The sequence below is a fragment of the Annulohypoxylon truncatum genome (genome assembly GCF_022578515.1).
Source record: "Annulohypoxylon truncatum strain CBS 140777 unplaced genomic scaffold F4807scaffold_49, whole genome shotgun sequence".
Classification (NCBI taxonomy): domain Eukaryota; kingdom Fungi; phylum Ascomycota; class Sordariomycetes; order Xylariales; family Hypoxylaceae; genus Annulohypoxylon; species Annulohypoxylon truncatum.
In genome coordinates this window covers 1-20,388 of record NW_025953835.1, presented here as the reverse complement: position 1 = coordinate 20,388, position 20,388 = coordinate 1, and the positions used below count along the sequence as shown (strand labels likewise).

General features: G+C 49.7%; 5 protein-coding genes across 5 annotated transcripts; 2 read left to right on the top strand and 3 right to left on the bottom strand.

The window, feature by feature from the left end:
* Window positions 1-1,585: 1,585 nt before the first annotated feature.
* Window positions 1,586-2,583, top strand: F4807DRAFT_299374 (uncharacterized protein). Its single transcript, XM_047994919.1, has 2 exons — window positions 1,586-2,288; window positions 2,366-2,583. The coding sequence occupies exons 1-2, from the start codon at window positions 1,956-1,958 to the stop codon at window positions 2,495-2,497; spliced, it is 465 nt and encodes a 154-aa protein (XP_047849429.1). The 5' UTR covers window positions 1,586-1,955; the 3' UTR covers window positions 2,498-2,583.
* Window positions 2,556-4,453, bottom strand: F4807DRAFT_299440 (uncharacterized protein). The gene has a single exon (XM_047994920.1). It carries the CDS (start codon window positions 3,726-3,728, stop codon window positions 2,670-2,672), a length of 1,059 nt encoding a protein of 352 aa, XP_047849428.1. The 5' UTR covers window positions 3,729-4,453; the 3' UTR covers window positions 2,556-2,669.
* Window positions 4,454-5,844: 1,391 nt separating this feature from the next.
* On the bottom strand, window positions 5,845-10,106 carry F4807DRAFT_444874 (DUF676-domain-containing protein). The gene has a single exon (XM_047999695.1). The coding sequence runs from the start codon at window positions 9,551-9,553 to the stop codon at window positions 6,197-6,199; it is 3,357 nt and encodes a 1,118-aa protein (XP_047849427.1). The 5' UTR covers window positions 9,554-10,106; the 3' UTR covers window positions 5,845-6,196.
* Window positions 10,107-12,716: 2,610 nt separating this feature from the next.
* F4807DRAFT_471364 (uncharacterized protein) lies at window positions 12,717-16,207 on the top strand (the record flags this gene model as incomplete). The annotated part of the gene is made up of 4 exons (XM_048002917.1): window positions 12,717-13,654; window positions 13,715-13,909; window positions 14,002-14,514; window positions 14,588-16,207. 4 exons carry the CDS (start codon window positions 12,717-12,719, stop codon window positions 15,534-15,536), a joined length of 2,595 nt encoding a protein of 864 aa, XP_047849426.1. The 3' UTR covers window positions 15,537-16,207.
* Window positions 16,208-16,233: 26 nt separating this feature from the next.
* Window positions 16,234-17,689, bottom strand: F4807DRAFT_299065 (uncharacterized protein). The gene is made up of 2 exons (XM_047994918.1): window positions 17,529-17,689; window positions 16,234-17,469 (listed from the first exon to the last, which is right to left on the bottom strand). Exon 2 carries the CDS (start codon window positions 17,399-17,401, stop codon window positions 16,373-16,375), a length of 1,029 nt encoding a protein of 342 aa, XP_047849425.1. The 5' UTR covers window positions 17,402-17,469; window positions 17,529-17,689; the 3' UTR covers window positions 16,234-16,372.
* Between the last annotated feature and the right edge of the window lie 2,699 nt (window positions 17,690-20,388).

The following is a 20,388-nucleotide window of genomic DNA, read 5'->3' as shown; positions in this document are numbered from 1 at the left end:
AGTACAGTTGTACTCGATAGATGCGGTCGGGACGGTAATCGACATAAGCACGGACGAGCGAATGGACCTGCAGTTCAAACCCCCTTAAACTGTCTCGGCTACAACTCTCAACGAGACGGTTTGTAGAACTAGATAAGAACGAAATATTTCGCATCAACCCAAAGCTACGGTTAGATATCACATCTCATCCTTTCATCACGACCATCCTCGTCGGCATTTTCGGGCTGCCGCCCCGGATCGCCAGATTTTAGGCTTTGATAATCATCGATACTGGCACATTTTTGTTTTTCATGTTTGCTCTCGATATTGTCGGCGCTGGCAGGATCAGATCCTATTGGTTCCCTGTATTGTGGCGTCTGCAAGAGATCTGTATAGGTGTTATGGAGATGAATTTGTGACGAGCTATGCCGATTACCTACCATTATTCTTTACAACTGGCTACAAGGGCTAGATTTTCGAAACTAACAGAATAGTGGTCCGCGTGGGTTGTAATACTTTACGTGTGGGATAGATTGGCGAGGGTAATGCGATCCTTGCGATCTGGGCTATTAGCGAGTTACCCTCGCCGATCATTCTTCAAGGTAGGAAATAGTCAAGCGGGAATCTGACGATTTCCCCGGGGCCGCCCAGGATGCTTCGTAGATTCTATATCGAGCACGGAGGTCGCCTGGCCTCCAGCGCCGTACAGTAAGGCTTGCTACGCCGCGAGCTCATCGGTGACTGTGCCTCAAGGATGCCGACGTAATGAGCGCGAGTTCATCCTATCTTGAATCTCGATGGTACATAAGCGGATGGGGGTCTATTGGGGGCGGAGATCTCGGCTAGTCTATTGATGACTTGTGGGGGAAATATGCGCCTTATCAATGGTTCGTCACAGCCTTCAATGGTTCGTCACAGCCTTCAGATATTAACTATCTGATTGACTGTGCCATCCGGGGGTTGAAGGCTTCCTGTTAGTGCCGTCGGTGAATGTTACGATATAGTATCAAAGCCCGGATGAAGCCACGCTTTCCATGGTCCTTGAAATGCGTGGACGCTCGTATGGGGGTATAGGCTATGAGAGATCTCACTCGGAACGGGAGAAGCGAAATTGCTCAGTTGACAACGACGCGTGCCGTCCTGTCGGGAAAAGGAAAGAAAAGGGGAAACTTGCGCATGCTCTCTTTGACCCAAGACACGACTTATTCCGGCACCAACAATCTTGATCATCGTCATTCTGACGAGACGTTGGAGCTTAGCTACCTACCTACGTAGCTAAATCTCAGCAGGAGAAATGTCTCGAATAAGACAGACCCTTGGATATAGCGTCAGATAAGCTATGTCCAACTCCATATGTCGTAGCAGTCGGGGCTAAATAGAGATCTCCTCCGCCATCAGGCATGTTGGCGATCAATGGCGCCATCTTCCTCCGTCATTGGCCAATTCTTTAGGTCAACATGACTACGGTCGCTATCAGACGCGCGTATCCCAAGCGTTAGAACATGATTCAGGCGCGCGGAAAGACCACTTCCTTGACGATAGGCGACCTTCCGGAGCCTCATTTTCCTAATTCATTAATTCACTAAATCGATTCCTTATCAACGCCAAGTTTATTTACAGATCTGCGCTTAGATACGCAGCATTCGCGAGCTCAGCTTAGTAGCGAAAAGGGGCTAGAGCGACGACTCATCCTTGGCTTCATTCCAAGTCAAGGGTGCTTTTAGGCCTTTATGACATCAGCGAATCGAAAGTCGTAGCCTTGTCATCAAGAGTCAAGATATCCCATGTAAGGAAAAAACGCCCGCCGGCAACCAAGGAGATCCTGCAGGCAGAATCGATTCGGAACAGGCACGTCGAACAAATTTCCCAGGCTATCTAGCTGGGCCTGGTTCATTGGAGCCCCTTGGCTGCATGGCTTGGAATCTGGTTCGGCTTGAACCGTCATTACTAGCTTCCCTTTCCTGCCTGTCGGGTAGATGCACTGGGGATCGAAGAAAGCAGTGAACTTGCCATCCTTCGCTCGCTTGGATTCGGAATGGAGTCGTTCAAATTCCAAGTTAAACAAGATCACATCGGTTTCGCATGTTAGAGGCTGGATGAACAGCCCAATTCGTCGGCGTGCATCCGGTCAATGCAAAGGCTGTTATTATCAGATTATCTGCTTTCGCCTCCCTTACTTCCTGATCCACCCAGTCCACCCAAATTTGCTGCATCCGCATTACGATTTATATACATACACATATAGAAGTAAGCCCGACACTGCAGCTGCTGAAAAGCTTACGATGGTGTGGGAATACTCCTCGCGACGAGCCGCAATCTATCTTACATGTGAGCCCTGGGAGCGAACAAGCCTACCAGAGCCCATCTCCACAACGGCTGATTCGAGCGCCGTCGAGGTTTCCTGAGGGGAAGCCTGTCGACGTGGTATCCGTACCCCTTCTTTTCTCCTCACCCCGTATGCTGGGGCGTGCTGGTAATCGTCGTTTTGCCACCGGATGTTCCCCTATATAAATTTTGAGTCTCCTCGCTCTGTCGTGTAACCTCCACGCAAGGTTGCGTACCGTACATCCCAGGGTTCTTCCTACTTTCCTAAGATCTAATCAGGGGCCGCATGAACTTTTTTTCTCTCGCTAAGGCGGACAATTATGACAACCAGTCCAGGGTCGAGGGCGAGCATCAACAAAAAACTATTACACCTTCCCGCTCGGGGAGGTCCAACCACACACTCCGATGACCGTTCCCCCAGAGCAGATATCATCCGGGATATGTCGACATTGCAGCTGAGCGATACTTCGAGTGGCGACTTGTAACCGGGAGGTTTTGGTCTTTAATCCTTCAATCCACCTCGGCGACCGGAGTGCTTCGTCGCACTGCGTTTGGGGGAGAGCTATTAGCAATCCATGCGGGTTATATGTGATCTCGGCTGGCACCGAGCTGTGGCGCAAGCGGGACACCAATCCCGTTTCTGGGATCTTCAATGGTATGCCTGACCGAAGCATAGATGCTCTTCGCTTCAGCTGGGTGTAAATTTTCCGCCATACATGCGCTTCACCCACCGAACTGTGGTTCCTTCCCTTCCCTTTCTTTCTCTTTTCTTGGTTCGATTCAGCCACCGATGCACCGCTGGAAAGCCGGTCCGGTGGAAGAGCTAGAACGCGCTGCCGGATCAGTCTTCGACTACCCAACGTCAAAGAACTGACGCGGTATTCCATCACAGGTCTTTTTGTGTTGGTCTGTTTGGCACCGAGTTGGTGGCCATGGCTAATGCTGTTGCGTAACCACTCTCTACTCTCTCGGTCTGTGGTGACGAGGACGGATCTGATTTCAATACCGCCGTGTCGGTTAACTACTTCTAGACGCCTATCGACCATCCCAGGGTTCCATCGGCCTCTATAACTGCCATATGAGCTGCGTATGCAGGGCTTCGAAACAGGAGAAGGGGATGATGAGAAACGGCCAAGGCTGCTCACTGGCGCGTCTCGCGTCCAAGCCAAGAGCATCGACTGGCTCGACCTTAGCAGCAGACGCTTGAAACGCGGGAGATGAGACGGGGATGTCGGGACCGAAGATCTACGACCTCGTTGAGGATTTCGTGATGATAGAGATATTCCTCGATGACGAGCCCTACCGTGCGAAAACTCACGGCTACTAAGTAGTCGATACAAACGTGGAATTTTGACGGCCTTGACACATTCCTGAAATAAGGTATCATGGGATATTTTATTGAGAGGTGTGGTAAGTGGTAGCATCGCTGTGATGACGAATTCTTCCCGCAATGGGAGAGGTAAGTAGTCAAGGACGGATGAGTGCTCCGGTTGAAAGCGTTTTAGCTGAGGTAGGCAGGCTCTTCATTGTCGGCGCCCCATGGCCTGCTGCTCTGCCCTCAATCTTCCTCTTCAGGTCTCTTTACTGAACCTTAGGGAGCCCATCTGCTTCTCTACAGACATTAGGAGTAGCTTGTGATATGTACCTAGGAAGCTACATTTCGAGGTACCTAATAGGTAGTGCGTTGGCGCGAATATGACTAAAGCCTCTATCGAAAAAAAAACCGTTGAACCACGCCAATCTAATCCCTCAATACAGTGGCAGTAACTAACCTACCTGACTAGACATCTCCATACGCAAGTACGGAGGTTACCTTGCTAACAGGGGTGGTCTTTCAGATGATCCAGCCCCTGGGGTGTCACTATTGCAATACACCCCCTGAGAAAGGACCTTGGGGTTAACTCTTGAGAATGTCATCGTTTGGAAGGTGCTGGAATGGAAGCTGCTTTGAGAGCTAACTAGTAGGTACTTGTTTATGGATGTATTGCAATGAAGTCTTCCTACTCACTCCTAGCTGAGTTTAAGAACAACGAAAGGAGGCCAGACAGACAGATATCCACCATACAGGCTCGACATAGTGCTTGTTTCTTGAAATCCTCTCCCAGGGAAATAAACTAAGTAAATAAATTATGCGACACGTAGAATATACCATGTGTAGGTATTCTTACCGGCGATAAGATGTACCAACAGTTCTAGATCATAGGTAGTTTCTCAAGTTAGTAAGACGTTTGAGGGCCTTACTCACCATAACCACAACATAATATGACTCCTCCTTCTAATTAATATGTTGAATTCAGGAATTTACAGAAAGGCCATTGTGCACATGATTCCTATAAAATTCTTGCAGTAAATGATAGCCGATATATGTTCCGCGTATAACAACAAATCCCTTAGACACCTGACTGTCTTATTTTCACAGGGCTAGCCCCTATTTAGATGCGAAAGAAGTTGATATTCCATGTACTCATGGTTAGAAGAAACACTTATCCGTTTTCGATATATAAACGAGAATAAAAGCAAACAGAGAAAGGAGCAATGCTATACAAAAACAAACGTAGGTACCTACGTAGTTTATGTTATCTAATAATAACCACGGTTGTTGCTAAAGAAAGCCAAGTCAGGGGCTCCCGATTCATTGCTTACAGCGCTAATGCTAATTACAGCCAGCACAGGACTTTCCAAAGCTCTCGGCGTTCATTCTCAAGATAGGTATGTCCAGAAAAAAACAACAGGCTACTAACCAGAAGACCAGAGAATTAATACAGAAGTTAGTTCACCCTATCCGATAGAAATAGTTTATATATATATAATAAAAAGAACGGGGAAAAACGGAAAATAGGGGAGAAAAGTGATATGCTGCACCTAGGATTCGAACCTAGGCCTTCGGATACAAAGGTGCCCTTTTCTCAATACAGCCTGTAGACACCAGCAACCATCTCATGAAAGTCGCGTGAGGGGCCCGAGTTGGTTGATGGCCTCGGATTATATTTAGATATATGAAGGAAACTGCCCACCTATCAATAGCTTCGTAATATGACGGCGGACGGGTCTTTGTCAAAATGAAGTGTCGTGATAAACGATTGACAAGCGACATTCACTTTATTGAAAATGCTGTGACGATTCGCTTTACGACAGAGGTAGTTTGTGTTGGGCCCCAAGATTCTTTAAGACACTAACGGGCATCTACGAAGCATCCTCCAAGACCTTTATATCATATATACAGACTTCAACCGGAGGCACCTTCTATACTTGTTGTTCTGCCCCTTGGCTGAACTCCCTCATACGAACGTTCATGGGCTATGGTCAAGATTGAACAGGAGAGGGTGTGGAGCATAAGGTGCTTTTACACCGGGTAGGTGCCTAGGTGATACCTACCTAGGTATATTAAAGGGGCTTTGAACTCTTAAATCCTCAAACTAGAGTTCGGCGATAATGGTTCTTTAGACATACTAGGTAGCTGCTAGCAAGCATCTGACAAACTGCTTTCTACCGCACTGCTTTGCTAGGATACCCTTTCCCCATTGCCAAACATAGACCAGAGGCTACCGAATTCATGTATAGCTTATTTACGAAGATACAAGAATGAAGACGTAGAATATATACTTCATGTATATTGACATGTATATTTCTATAGTTCTCAAATGCTCACAATATTACAACTATATATGTGTATTAGACGGCGTCATGCCTCTTGCCAGTATCAATGAGGTCGACGCCATCTCCAAAAACCCACCACGCTACTCCAAGTTGCTCTGTTAGAAATCTAATATGCTGCATCCAAATGCTTATGCTCGTGCTCATGCTCATGTCCCTTTATCACGTTTACGCTTTCCAAACTAGTAGCCCACCTCCAGATCAGCTATTGAAGGGTCTGAAAACATCATTATACTCATCAGGGAACAGGCTCGGCCCCATCCCCATTTCCTAGTTTAGGACTTGGGGGGTCTTGAGGGATCTTAGGACTCTTTACCCTCTTCCCAGCGCCTTTGCCCACAATCTTCTCTGTCCAATTCCACCCCGGGCTAGCAGCTCTTGGTGAGTCACTATCTTTGCCCCCCGATATTGATTGGCTCTTAGGGTGTTTACCATATGCCATGTCTATGTCCATCTCGCTGTCATCGCCGCTGTCGAGGAAGTCGCGGTCACTCCACCCCGCGGACTCAAGGCCGTCGTATGAAGTACGGGGCGGTGAATCTCTTGAACTATAAGGAGCTGATTGTCTCTCCTGGGCTGGCGATGGTAAGTCCGGTACGAGGTCCGCGGCCTCCAGAGTCTCGCTCATAGTGTGTTTATGAATTTTTGGGTTATCACTGGAATTTGCGCCTTCTCGTGGCTGGGCATCTTCCTGCGTATACGTCTCAGCGCCAGTTTCGTCGGGTGCTTGATGAAGTGATTTCGCGCGGTCAACGCCCTGCTCGGTTTCGTCCTGCCTACGAGCCGCTGCACTGTCGCTGAAATGGGCGTCCACTAAGTGTTTCACCACAGGCCAACCAAATGCATTGGCAAACTTGCGACGCACAATGATATTGTTGTGTGCATCTGGTTCTAGTTTAACTAGGACTTTCCGCCAGCTTAAGCCACGGTGATACGCCCGAGCAATCTTCTCCTCAACTTTCATGTTGGAACTATCGATGACGTGCTCACTGTCTCTGTTAGGATCGGTGGACAGAGGGTCGTCGTAGTCACGAGTTGATAATTCGGAGTCCGCATGCCCAACAGACGGGTTTAGCGAAGGGCTCTTCGCAGGGTCTCCTTTTGGAGACGAAGTTCCATTCGATTTATTTCGGAACGCGAGTGATCTAGTCGTCCGTTTCTTGAGTGGTGGGGGCGGGATATCGGATGGATGATAAACTCGATCATGAAATATGGTTCGTGGGCGTTTCGAAGGATCGATGAGATATTCAACCGACGGCAACTTGGGATTGAGTAGATCGCCTGCTGACTCAAAAAACGTCGTCCGCGGAGGGGCAGATACATTACCGGCTGGATCTTCGCTAAGCTCCTGGCCGGAAGATACCTTTGATCTACTCGAAGATGCCGAATCCGGTGCTGCGTCCACTTTCAGAGTCTGACTGCGCTTGTAGATTTTATTTTCTCGAGGAGATGGGGGAGGCGTTTTACGAGCTGCTGAGTCGCTAGATTTGAAGAAACTGAAGAGTCCAGAAAACGGAAAGTCATTATTTGTTTGGGAGTTTTGGCCTACCGCCCCTGCTTCTGTTTGTGCTGCAAGGTTTATACTGCGCCTATCGTCCTCTAGAATCGCATTTGTTGACGGTTGAGGCACTTCGTGAGAATCACTATGAGAAGATTCAGATTCGACGGCGGACGGTGCGAGCGATGGAGGCTCCTCAGTTGTTGGCGACCAGGGACTTCTCCGTGATGTTACGTTCGCGCCAGTCAACTCTGCCCACCCAAACCCAACTACTGTCTCAACCAGACCGGCTTCTCGTCGAGCCTTTTCTACTCGGCCAAGCCCTTGCCAGTCTAGAAATAAGAGGCAACTTGTGCGTAATGGCACAATCCCGTCATTCACCACGTTGGAATAGACAGTTCGGTTGCGAAATTTTCTCAGAGCGGTGTGCGCCGGACCAGTGGGTAGAATACGCAAGAGAGGTTTCGACTCCGGCTGCACTTCTCCCATTACCTTCTTGTGAGCACTTTCCCCAAGGGTTCCAACTAATGCGCCCCAGCCACTCCTGGCAAGTGTTGGTGCTCGCCAAGTAAGACCTAGGTCCTGTCCGGTCCTTCCGACGAGACCAAAATCGAGTGCGAACTTGACATATAATGGATTCTCGTTGCTGAGACCCAACAAGGGAGATGCAAGCGCAATGAAGTTGATTGGCTTGATTAAGTTGAAGAAATGAGGTGAGTGTTTTTGTATGTACGCGATGGCATAAACTTGAATGAGACCTCCAAGGGAGTGTCCGATGAAACTAATACTGGTAATTTGAAATTTGCGATCACCATTATGGTGGTGGCCTTTATGTATCGTGCTGTGTCGATGTGCGGGCTTTCCAGTTGTATCATCGTTCCCGTTGTCGCCCCTGAAAGCGTGCGCAATGCTCTCGCTTGCCGCTTTCTTCGTGGACGGTAGAAAAGGCTGGTCTGGATATGTCATGGAAAGTACCCAACGCGCCAAACGTTTGCCCAGAAACTTAATGCCCCTTTCTGTCCGAGTAGCATTTCCTGGGAAGCCTCGTACTATGATCTCCTCTTCGTCGTATTCATCGTCATCGTCGCCGTCGCGATTGCTGTCTTTAGGTTGCTCTTCGGTGACTTCTGAATGATCGCCTTGCTCGCTATCTTTCTTGGCCTTCGCTTGTGCTCTCCTTACTTTTGCGTCGGCCTTAGCTTGTTTCGCAGCTGCATCGATGCTCTCTTTCATATACAGCATATCACATCCCAGATTACTATGCAGTCCATGCGTCAAGACGACTAGGTGAACTTTCTTTGGAGGTGGTTGTTTTGTACTTTGTTCCTCTGTGTCTGCTGGTGCTGCTGGTTCTACAACGCTAGTGGCTGCCTTTTCAAGACCTGCTGGCTTAGCACGTCCATGTTCCCATTCGGTAATGCCGGGCAGCGGTGGTGTGTTCCAAAGACTTGCAGTGTCCTCGACCTTGAGAAAAACAGCTTTCGAGAAGACACCTTTCAGTTGGGCGGGATGATGGCCATCCTTTGAACCCAAGCTCTGCTGGAAATCAACCACTCTTCCGGGTTGCGGGACCTGGGCCTGACCACCTATAACAGGTACACCGCCTAAGTTGAGACTCTTCTCATCTCTCGCGAGCATGACCTCGTAGCCTACATCTGCACTGGTAGAGAAAATGACCTGACTTGAAACTTCTACCACCCAACTTGCGCTTTTCGAACCTTCTTCGCCTGTAGTATTATAGCTGAAATCGCCATGCGCAGCACCTATTCCGGCGTTCTCGCGGATAACGTCGGGTACAATTAACTGACATGACCACGTGCCGCCGGCCTTGAGCATAGGCTCAAATTCAGGGACACCGTAACGGCGGGGGTTCTCGAACTTGGTATTCGGATCATAGTGGGCGGGATAGGCGGAAACGCTGAGGGTATAAGGTCCGTGGACAAAGGCGGCTCGCAGAGGAATAGGGCATGTATTGCGGATACGTAGGTGCAGGACGTCAGGAGAAGGCAGGATTCGGTCGTGCGATGGCGAATAGGTTATGGTATAACGGACGACTTCACCGATCTTGACACTGCCTATCTGATGCAAGAGAAGCATGTTTTAGGAGCGACCTCGTTACTGACGGCCGCAAGGATGCAGATATTGTTCATTGGACTGGAGGTACGAGCTGCGGCGGTTGTTGATAAACGAGAGGTCGAGAAAATCGGTCAATGGGATATGGGATATGGCAGATTAGATCGTGAACAGGAGGATCGACAACGGTATAGGGTCTAAGATATTATTCATAAAACAGGGGAGAGCCTTTAGCTTAGGTACCAGGTAAATAGCATTGGTTGTATGGGTTATAGGTGCTGTGGGAAAAGTAGGACAAGAATGAAGTGACGAATTAAAATATGATGATAGAATCCATAATAATCGGCTTGGTCGGAATCAAAATCGAAATCGGAATCCGCGTCGTTTTCGATGGAACCGTATTAGCCAAGACGGTAGCTAAATAATTACCTTTCTATGATGTAAAGGTCGAGTTGAGGAAAGAAGCACGAGGACAACCCTTAGAAGTTTAACAAAGCTACAGAGCTCCCAGGATCCGATGTGTCGGGCAGAACCCGCGCCCGCGCACCCGTTGCTGCCGATGCTACGTAGGTACATACACAGTCAGCCTAATGCACCGCCGACGTCACAATTCGAACTTCTGGAAGGCGCGCTGCGCTAGAGTTCAGACACTGCACTGACTGCACCACCCAAAATACCTAAAATAGCTCCGCCACGTCTCAAATGCAGAGCTCTTGTGCCACTTCAAGATCCCTTTTGGTACATATCTCATATCTTGATAATCAATTGACTTGTCCAACTTTATCATTTCATTCCAATTTACAGTACGCACATGAATTATCTCAGCGTTGTTTTATTACTAGCTTATGAGACGGGATATATCATTCGAACCCTTGTTTTATAGGAAAGCGAATTGAACGATTTCATGGATGGTTGTTTCAGTTCAGGATATTAAATATCGAGAACCACGACGCCCAATACTTCAATTTACAAGGTAACTCAAGATGCTACCTCAACGCTCTGTCATCCCAAGTCAACATACGAAATATGTCTCGCTTCGTCCAACTATTTTTAAAGCATACTATATCTCGGCCTTTCAAGCTATAAGTTAAGTACGACACGCAATTGTGATATATGTAGGTATAGCGATGACATTTGTCTTTTCGTCCTCAGCTGCTTCTGTTATTACCCAAAAATAGCAAAGTAAGTCTTTTTAACAATATGACTTAAAGGAAATAGTTTTCATTGTAACCGACTTCGAAATAATCACTTATTATTTTTAAAATTTGAGTTTCAAAATTGCTTCAAGGTTAGTTATCTCTTACGAAAGACGAATCAGGCGGATGGTCTTAACATGCGATGCTAAAAACTACGAATTTTTTTAGTACTTCCCCTCCGCGGGGTTCAATGGATGAAAATTTGAGCAGATACAAAAAGCCAAGAACAACGGACCTCATCCTAAAGTCCGCTTAGGCCTGAACTAAGAAGTTGTCTTGGGTAGGAATTGGCATTTTGCTAAATGCTCATCACTTACATCTATTCAAATTGAAATAGCAACATAAGCCTTCGAGAAATATTTACTCAACTTACTTAGTGTCTTCCTCCCTCGGGGTTTTTCATGAGTCGGTACTGATCTGGTTGACCGGTTTCGAGATACCGAAGCTAGGCAAACTTGAGAGGAAAACCGCGACAACTCAATCGGAGATGCATCGCGAGCCTTGAGACACGGTATCTCCTCTCTACAGGGATCCTTTCGGTAAAGATTCACGGGATGATTCACTAGGCTTGAGGCTGCAGAAAGCTGGTTGGTTCGTGAAGCTCTACATATGTAGTTGGAACTCGAAACTAGCCGTTGCACAGCAGCAATCCTTCAGCTGCCTGATGCAGTAATATTGACTGGTTAAATAGGCAATACTGCAGTAGACGATGTCTTACTTACATCGGCAAAGTCTAGGTACACGAGCAACGAAACGAAAAAGAATAATTCCCAAGAAGGCCAGGCCAGCTGTGCAACCGAAAGCGCCTAGGTACCACCTAGACTAAACTTCAGGAACGGTGATGATCATTAATATATAGGACAACGATCTATCGCAGAACGCACGTCTCTTGTGTAACTGGAACCTATCTGCCTGCCTGCCTGATGATTGATCATCAGCCACCCCTTTTATCTTGCATTTGAGGGAAGGTTTCGTCGGGAGAGGGCTGATGACGATCCATGAGGAGTCAGCATGCTCGTGACGGAGCATCGTCACCCTTCAGTGGTATCGAATATCTGTATTAAGTCACTTGATGGGTAACCCATCCGTCATAGGAAACGGACTTCTCCCAAGACCATGACACGACCTGCACGACTTATGTGCGATGGGAGAGGCAGACCTCTATTTGTTTTTTCAACGTGACAAACGGATTAGACTGACATGTGAGGGGCATTCGGCCATCGAAGGGACCATTGAGATGGCAGGATTTAAGTCGCGCTTGTGCCGCCAGAATCACCGTCCAACCTGGTCCAGCCAACCGTTAGTCGCCTTTCAGGGGTTCCCGGCCACTGATATCCACTCTGGCATCCATACGGGCCATTCCCCAGGGCCCCCCAGGTGAAGATCACAGGTGAGGGTCAGAGCAGGAAAAAGGGCAGGGGACAGCGAGCCGATTAGGGATCCTTACGTATCTGTACAGTACCTACCGGAATATCAGGTATCAATCTGGAAGTAGCATCGTCCTTTTCAGGTTCGAATTTTTTAACCAGCTTACTTACATGGCCCGGCCCACACTGTTTCTGTTTCTCCTTGTCTCACCTCCATAGCTTTTCGTAACTTCGCGTCTCGTATCCCCTCTTTCACTCACTCAGAGGCCGTCAGAGGAAACGCGTTGCCAATTGTCATGTTGGATTCGAGAAGGAAAATTCTCTGTCAAGTGGTAAACTAGGTGCGATCACACATCATTGTCCTGCGACTTTGACGTCTTCTCTGGGAATGTTTTCGCCCGATTCCTGCCTGCACATCCCACTCCTAATGCAGACTGCAACCACCCAGCCCAATCAGCTCCGAATTGAGTGCATGCACGTAGCCATTCAGGAGTAACCAGCTGTTCATTTTCCACGATACCGGCGGACCTCCTGGACCAACCGAAAATAGTAGAGCAAAAAGACGGCGTCTGCGATATCCCCCCATAGCTAACTAACCTACTACGGGGCTGACACGACGGACGAATGGCACATTCCCAGCATGCGGCAGCCAAGCACCGGTCCAGACGTCGACACCAGACACGCACTCTCTCCCCATCTCGCCACCATGATTGGGACTCACGACATCCTACCAACCCCCATTCGCTGCCTTACCGACCCCGACAACCTGAAATACGAAGGCCCGCCGGCTGGAGCTCGAACTATTATTCCCATCGAGCTGCACTAGTGTCCGACGAGGACGACGAGGACGACGACTTCGAAGTAGACATTCCCGACCCGATGCCTCATCCGCAGCAGCAGCAGCAACTAACCCGGTCGGGCGGCGCTTCCGCCCGGAACGGAAAAGGTCGGGCCGTATTTCTTGAAGTGGAAGAGGACGACGAGGATGAGGAGCAAGACCGGATGATATCGAGACTTAGGTCTAGATCGAGGCCCAGGACGCAGTCGAGATCGAGAATAAGGTCGAGGGCTCAGTCGAAGGCTAGAAGCGAGACCAGCAGCGGAGATGACGAGACTTACGAACTTTCAACGCCCCCGAGGTCCACGCCCGTATATCGGTCCAGGCCGACATCGAGGCTTCCTTCGCCGTCTTCCTCGAGAAGCTCAAGCGTCGACTCCGATTCGACGACATCCTCGCAGGATATGAGGCTACAGCGGCGAGCCCGTAGTAAAAGACCGTCCGAAGTGCCGGTGACGCCCCCGCCGCCCCCACCCGCCGTCGATCGGGCCGAGCGTCGACGACATCGGCAAAGACAACGAGACAGATCTGCTTACAGGGATGAAAGCGACGACGACGACGAACCCGAATTTGACAACAGAATCCGTTTGCGAGCGAGATCCAAGTCCGTACCGCGGCAGCCCACACGAAACATGGATTCGCGCAGTTCTTCCATGAGACGCACTTATCGGCTCCGATCTCGAGATCGGTACGATGAAGGGGGGCCTAGTTCTTCGTCTAAGAGGTGAGTAGCTACGACGACGAAAATAGGGGACCAACGACGCTAATTATGAATTTCCGTCAGACCACATCATCGGAGGAGGTATTATGAGTCTGATGCGGTATACGCCGAGAAGCCCGCGCTCCCTCGGGCGCACACCGCACCCAGTTCTCATGTGACGTCGCAGAGTATGAGCTCCTCTTCAAGACGTTCTTCAACATTTCTGAATAGGTTCATGGGTCCAGGACTCCAATCGCCCCCAGATAAGCACTCGAAAATGTAAGTATACGTTTAGAAAGTAACTCCTCGAGAAAAAAAAAAGACACAAAGGAAAGGGATATAAACCTAATCGATTTTATTTTTTCTTGTAGGGTCGAATGCGTCGTTTGTCTCGACGACGTCCCAGCATCGGAGACGGCCAAGCTAAAGTGCAAGCACCGGATGTGCAAGTCGTGCCTCAAGCGCAGCTTCAAGCTCTCCGTCAAGGACCCGGCACAGATGCCGCCCCGGTGCTGCAAGTCGGAGTGTATCCCGGTGAAGCACGTCGAAGCCCTGTTCAAAGACGACTTCAAGAAGACGTGGAACCGGAAGTTTCACGAGTTTTCCACCCGAAACCGCGTCTACTGCCCGGGTAAGAGGTGTGGGCAGTGGATCAGGCCCGACCAGATCCAGCGGCACCAGAACGGCCGCAGGGTGGGCAAGTGCGGCAGTTGTCAGACCCGAGTTTGCTGCGACTGCAACAACAGGTGGCACGGCTCCGGCCCGTGTCCCATGGACGAAGAGATGAACCAATTCCTACAGCAGGCCAAAGAGGAGGGATGGCAGCGTTGCTATAACTGTAGGAATATGGTCGAGTTAAAGGAGGGTTGCAACCACATGACTTGGTACGCCATCTTTTTCTGTTTTTTTCTCATGACAATTCGTCTCCCTCTGTATCTGTCTAACAAAAACATTTAGTCGTTGTGGTGCCGAGTTTTGTATGATATGTGGGCTAAAATGGAGGACTTGTGAATGCCCCTGGTTTAGCTACGACGGGCCAGAGATAGATCACCTCGACCCTATGCAGATTCCGGAACCGGTGATAGATCGCGAGAGGCTTAATCTCAGAAGCGCCCCGCCACCTGCGATACCAGGTATGGATACTAGACGACGCTCGCCTGGCAACGGATTACGAAACAGACTAAACCCTTTCGAAGACGAAAGGCTTCTTAGACGCTTTCAGCAGGAACAACAAGACGAAGAGCTCGCACGAAGACTTCAGTTTGAGGATACGGAAGACGACTATATGTCACCCGAAGATATTGGAGGCAACCATACAGCTCACTTCCCACGTAATGAATACAGACGCCGTGCACAGACTGTAGTGGCACCGCCAGCACCTGCTCCACCACCGGTAGCACCGTTCGACAGAGCAAACTCAGTCATAGACTACGTTGCCGGTGTGAACAGAGCACGCGGAGTTGGTAACCGTGCTAATTCGATGGAACGCCGCCTCGCGGACCGGTTCGAACAGCGTCAAAACAATAGCCCGGCTCAGCATTCTTTTGGGCTTCCTATACCTCCTCCTCCCGCTCCTCCGCGAGCCATGGGCCCGCCACCTATCCCGCAAGTACCTTTAGGACAACCCCCTATGTTGTCACGGAGACATACCGTGGATGATGATTTGTACGACAGTCCACGAGCCAACCGAATTCCGGAACGGATGCTCCCGAGAAGAGCCTCGACGCGCGGTTATGTTGATGAGCCGGCTTTCTACGAGCCGGCCCCCCGAGCAAGGCGCCGAGAACGAGCGGCGTCGACGTCGCCTAAAGATTCCGTCCTCGCCGGACTCACCGGCCCGGGACGCGGGATGCATCGCGTGTACGAGTGGGTGAACCACGTCGAGCCCGACCCCCTCACTACGTAAAATCCCATGCCATAATGTTAAGTACACCAAACTGATGAGTTTATTTTATCTAACGCCTGAGCTCACATCGGAACCCCCTCCTGTTTTTGACGATGTTCATGATGCAAATGATGCGGTTGACGAGGTTTTCTTTCACGAATAATCTTCCCCCCCCCTTTTCGCGCAAGTTGTATCACCATCTGCATTTACATTTACATCTACAATCTACAGCAATATCTACGTTTTTACGCAAACCGGCATGTTGGCGAGTCGAGCTTCTCGAGCGGCTAAAGCTATTCATACAAAGCAAATATTACTGGATATGGTTCAAGTCTCAGGACACATTGTATTTCGTATTCGGTTGTTTTTTTTCTGGGGTAAATCTGGGAACAAGGAGTTTTCACGGAACCAAATCCATCGTTATTATTCTTACTATCTCGAGGATTCTCTACAGACATTCTATAAGGGGGAAACAGAACTGTCGCTTTTTCGTTTCTTCCTGTCACGTCATCATCCTACCTACATAGAAAGAAAGAAAAACCCTCTCAAAAAAATAAATTCAATCACCGATTCCTCTTAAATCTCGTACGCTTTTAAGCAAAATCAGAAGCCATCCTCTCCAACCCGATGTCCAACATGAGTGACTTGAGTGAAGAATAAAAAAATCAAAATTTCGTAGATCCTTGGAGCAAAAAAAAGTATGGGATATCTGATCGCTAAGCCCCTTTGAATCCGAACCCTTTCTCTCCCTCCACATTCCCTTCGCTTGCACCGCGTAAACAGCCTAGAAAACAGCTTGGAACTTAACTCCTCATCTCCACCCCTCATAACGTACCTACCTACCCAATCACCCCCCTTTAATACCGCGGCATATGCTCCCCACTCGAATTAGCCACACCATATTGCGGCGTCACCGGTACATGACACATCACGGGCTCCGGCTCCGGCTCGACGGGCACCTGTCCCAGCTGGTACGCCGACGCCTCGGGCTGCGGCTCCGAGGACTGCAGCGCGGTGATCGCATCGTACGACGGCGGCTTCTCGCTCGGTATATCGTCGAAATGCGGGTGCACCTGCGGGTGCGGCGACACTTGCTGCTGGTACTGGTGGTACTGGTGGTGGTGGCGCGGCTCGGGCGGCGACGGGGGCGATGCCGCGCTTGTCCCGACGGAAGGCGAGTACGTCAGCGCGGGCGTGGGCAACGCCAGCCCGGACATGGACGAGCCGGTGTGGATCGAGGGCGCGCGCTCCGGGTACGGCGTCGGCGCCCAGCGGATGTGTTCGGATGAAGAAGGGGGTAGGCTGTGGTTGCTTGCTGTGCCTGTGGGCGGCGTCGCGCGGAGCGTGCTGGAGGATACGGGCGTCATGGCGTACCCGTCGTTGATCTCGGCTTCTTTCGCCGCGGCGAGCTGTCGCTGCTTGCGGCGCGGGCGGATGCGCAGGAAGAACCATAGCGCGAGGGCGATGAGGATGGCGACGACGACGCCGATCACGGCGCCGGCTATGGTGCCTCCCGGAGGGCCCCTCGGCGGGCCCGGGTCGTTGTTGTTGTCGTGCTTGTCGTCGTCATCGTCGTCGTCCTGCTGCTGCTGCTGCTCCTGTTCTTGTTGCAACTCTTGCAGGTGTTTCTTCTGGTCCTTCAAGTACTCGTCATACGGGTCGTCGTCATCGCGCTTGCGTTGTTGCCTGCTCCGAAGCCCGACCGTGCGCTTTTCGTCCGGTGCGGTGATGATCCTTGCCTCGACCAGTTGTTGCGAGATCTCGGTCGCGTCTCGAGAGTTTAGGGCTACGTTATCTCGCTCTACCGATTGCCTCGATTGCGCGATATTCTTCGCCGTGGCACCCGCCACGAGGGCTGCAAGCAGCAGGTAAGAAGGGTGCCGCATGGCGGACTACTTTGGTTTGAATGGGGGAGTGCCTTCGTGATCCGTGTGTTTCTCGGGCTTAATTATGACTTCTCCGTTATAGGATTTGCCGCAAGTTATGAACTTGGATTATAGGCAATTCATTTACCTTCACCGCTAGCACTACGGCCGGTACTATTTCGAAAGGGGGTAAAAAACAAGAGACGGGGTTTCTTTTTTTTTCTTTTTTCGCTGGTGATAACGAGGGAAGACTGGGACTGGGACTGGGACTGGGGCGTCCTCGACGGACCCGACGGAGTTGTGCAACGACGAGAGTAGGAAGAAGACGTCGTGTTTTGCCAAGATGTGCAGGTTCCAGCCACCAAGACCAAGATCCGCAAAGAGTTTATGACTTTAGTTGGCCTCTCCCGTCATAGGGCTAGCGAAAGGTGCATGTAGCCAATTATGGACCAACAGAACTTCGCACTGCCCCGACGCTGTAGCATGTAGAAAAAGGACCACCATCAGGGCAGCACCCGTTCGTTTTTAGCGACACGTCTTATACGGGGGTCCCACCTTCTGGGGATCGCAAAAGGCTTATTGTTCCGAATCTGTCTACTGTACGGCGTAGCCCCAAGGCCCCAAGGCCCCAAGGATGGGCTAATAACCGTGATAGCGTGGGATGCTTACCGTGTCTAATTAAGGATTTCCCCTTCGTCATGCACTGTGCCAGCGGGTACGGGGCGGCGAAAGTCGATATTCGTGCCGAGACTTTTATAAATCACTTCGGAATCGAATTTACGTCTTAGGACCTATCCTCAGCAGGGTAGACGTCGATATCACGTTCTACTATCCAAGAGAAAGGGCACGTTGTGTGCGTGATCTCAGTATACTTGCCTACTCTATGCAAAGAGACGGCACACTCGAACCGAGTTGGAAAGACTCAGAAAGTGGACGCGTCCGCACCGTGGCTGAGATCTTACACTGCAGCATTCCGTACTCAGCTCTCATCCAACCCGAACCCGACGATGAAATAAATTATAAGCAAACCTCTCTGCCCTCGCGTTCATGCAAAACGAAATCCCCTCGGATGGCTAGTTAGAGCGATGATGAGGCATGCAGGTACAACAATCCAAGTTTATGATAACATTTCGGGATTTCGTTTTGCTTGGCTTTCGTAGATCGTTTTGTCGGTCGACTTCGAGACATCAACGCTCTTAAGCCTGTCCTACCGTGAGCCAAGGATAGGTTAGGTAGCTGACCGGTTTCCACCTTTCTGTCTTGTATGTTTGTGATGTATGCGCGAACACGTCCAAAAATTCTCTCATTGCTTCCTATGACGCTCGCCCGGCCTGTAACTCCGGCTGGCGTTTCTTACTGGGCGCCCAGCATCGAATTAGGATCCTGGATGCGCCGTGTAACCGAAGCTGACAGCGCAACTAATTCAATAGTGTGCGTTGGGCACCCAGACAAGAGAGGATAGGAAGCATTAGGCATAACGATTGGCAATGCAGCGATAGTGAAAAGTTTCTAGGCCCCCGAAAACCGTTGATCTATCCTCGTAGTGCCTAGGTACCTAGATACTGAGCGTAGCGCTGGACAGCCTGCTTCATGTGGTATTATTAATATATTATGAGGGTTTCCTATTAATTAGGGCAGTGAGGCAGGCTGCAGCAGTGGTCTAACAAGCCAACTCGATGACGGGGGATGGGGGTACCTATGAAGCGATGCTTACTTCAATCTCCATACATGCTCGAGCCGGATTGGGTGAGAATAGAGTGATACGAACTCACTCTTTTTAAAGGCACATTATTCGTTGCCAATTCATTTCCCCTTTCCTCCCCAAGCTGGCAGGCTGCGTACCCCGATACATATTATGCCTTTCATTATCTTTCTAAATCTTTCATATCTCAACCTCAGAGTCACCGACAGCATGACTTCTGCTGGGTGCCTGTGAAGATAGGTAGGATTCCTTGGGATAGGCAACACGGCAACCTAGACAGACGTCCACCTAGGAACCGTATGCGCACTCACTGAGGCTCTGGATCGGCATGCGGCGATGCCGGCAGGCCGCGATGATTGCATACGAAGCAGAGATCGGTACGGTGCCTCAAACTTGATGGCCGTGATTGGCTCATTCTCCCCAGCAGCAATAGGACCAACCTTTCTGCTGACGAGAGTCAATCAGATTCTCTTCTTGCATCAACCAACAACTGACTTATGTGAGTACTCCACGGGATGAAGTTGCCGAGATCTTCTGCAGCCCTCTACTAGAATGTAAGCGCTAAACGAGTAGGCTATGTAAATTTCTCTCTAAGCTATGTCCCTAAGTGCCGGATAGCCTCATGTATGTACTTCATATCATTCAATAATGTGACCGCAACCCCGTTCGGCGTTAAGTGAATAACTACCTAGTAGGTATTTATCTCTTAAGTGTTTTGAGCCCCCCTAAAACTACCTGTGATGCTATTTCTTTGATATACGGGAGTGATGACTTATGCATAGCTTCTACTACCATGCTTGAATCCGAATATCATTCTATAGTCTTGGGAATGACAGCGGCGGCCAAGAGTTTGGTTTGCCTTGTCAGACTATACCAACCCCTAGGATGTTACCCCCTTAGCTAGCTCAGGGTTGGAATCCCGATGAATACAACTTAGTGGATCTCACTTGATCTAGTGAACTAGATCTAACTAATCAAAAATTATATTTACAGATGCGATTGGATTATTACTTGGGGTGAGGTGCTTCCGAAGGAGGGGTCTTGTAGCCTTGGGTCAGCCAAAGAGACAGACATTAGGAAATATGATTCATAAGTGCCTTTACGTATATGGTATACGCCACTGACGACATAACTCGACGTTGAGATATTAAGCTGATATGCATTAGTTAAACTAGTCTTTAGATTCAGTTGCCATCAACTTACTATAATACTGTCAGTAATAGGTCCCTAAGTCAAGCGTAAAGTGAGTGCAGAGGAGCGGCGTAGCCGCTGCTAGTATATAGCAAGTATGAGATGAACTAATAAC

Bases quoted from the DNA above. Each gene is read 5' to 3' on its own strand.
- F4807DRAFT_299374 (XM_047994919.1), top strand. From the start codon at position 1,956: ATGCACTGGGGATCGAAGAAAGCAGTGAACTTGCCATCCTTCGCTCGC. The intron at 2,289-2,365 runs GCCGCAATCTAT...GGCTGATTCGAG, and splicing joins GGGAATACTCCTCGCGACGA to CGCCGTCGAGGTTTCCTGAG.
- F4807DRAFT_299440 (XM_047994920.1), bottom strand. From the start codon at position 3,728: ATGCTACCACTTACCACACCTCTCAATAAAATATCCCATGATACCTTA.
- F4807DRAFT_444874 (XM_047999695.1), bottom strand. From the start codon at position 9,553: ATGCTTCTCTTGCATCAGATAGGCAGTGTCAAGATCGGTGAAGTCGTC.
- F4807DRAFT_299065 (XM_047994918.1), bottom strand. From the start codon at position 17,401: ATGCGGCACCCTTCTTACCTGCTGCTTGCAGCCCTCGTGGCGGGTGCC.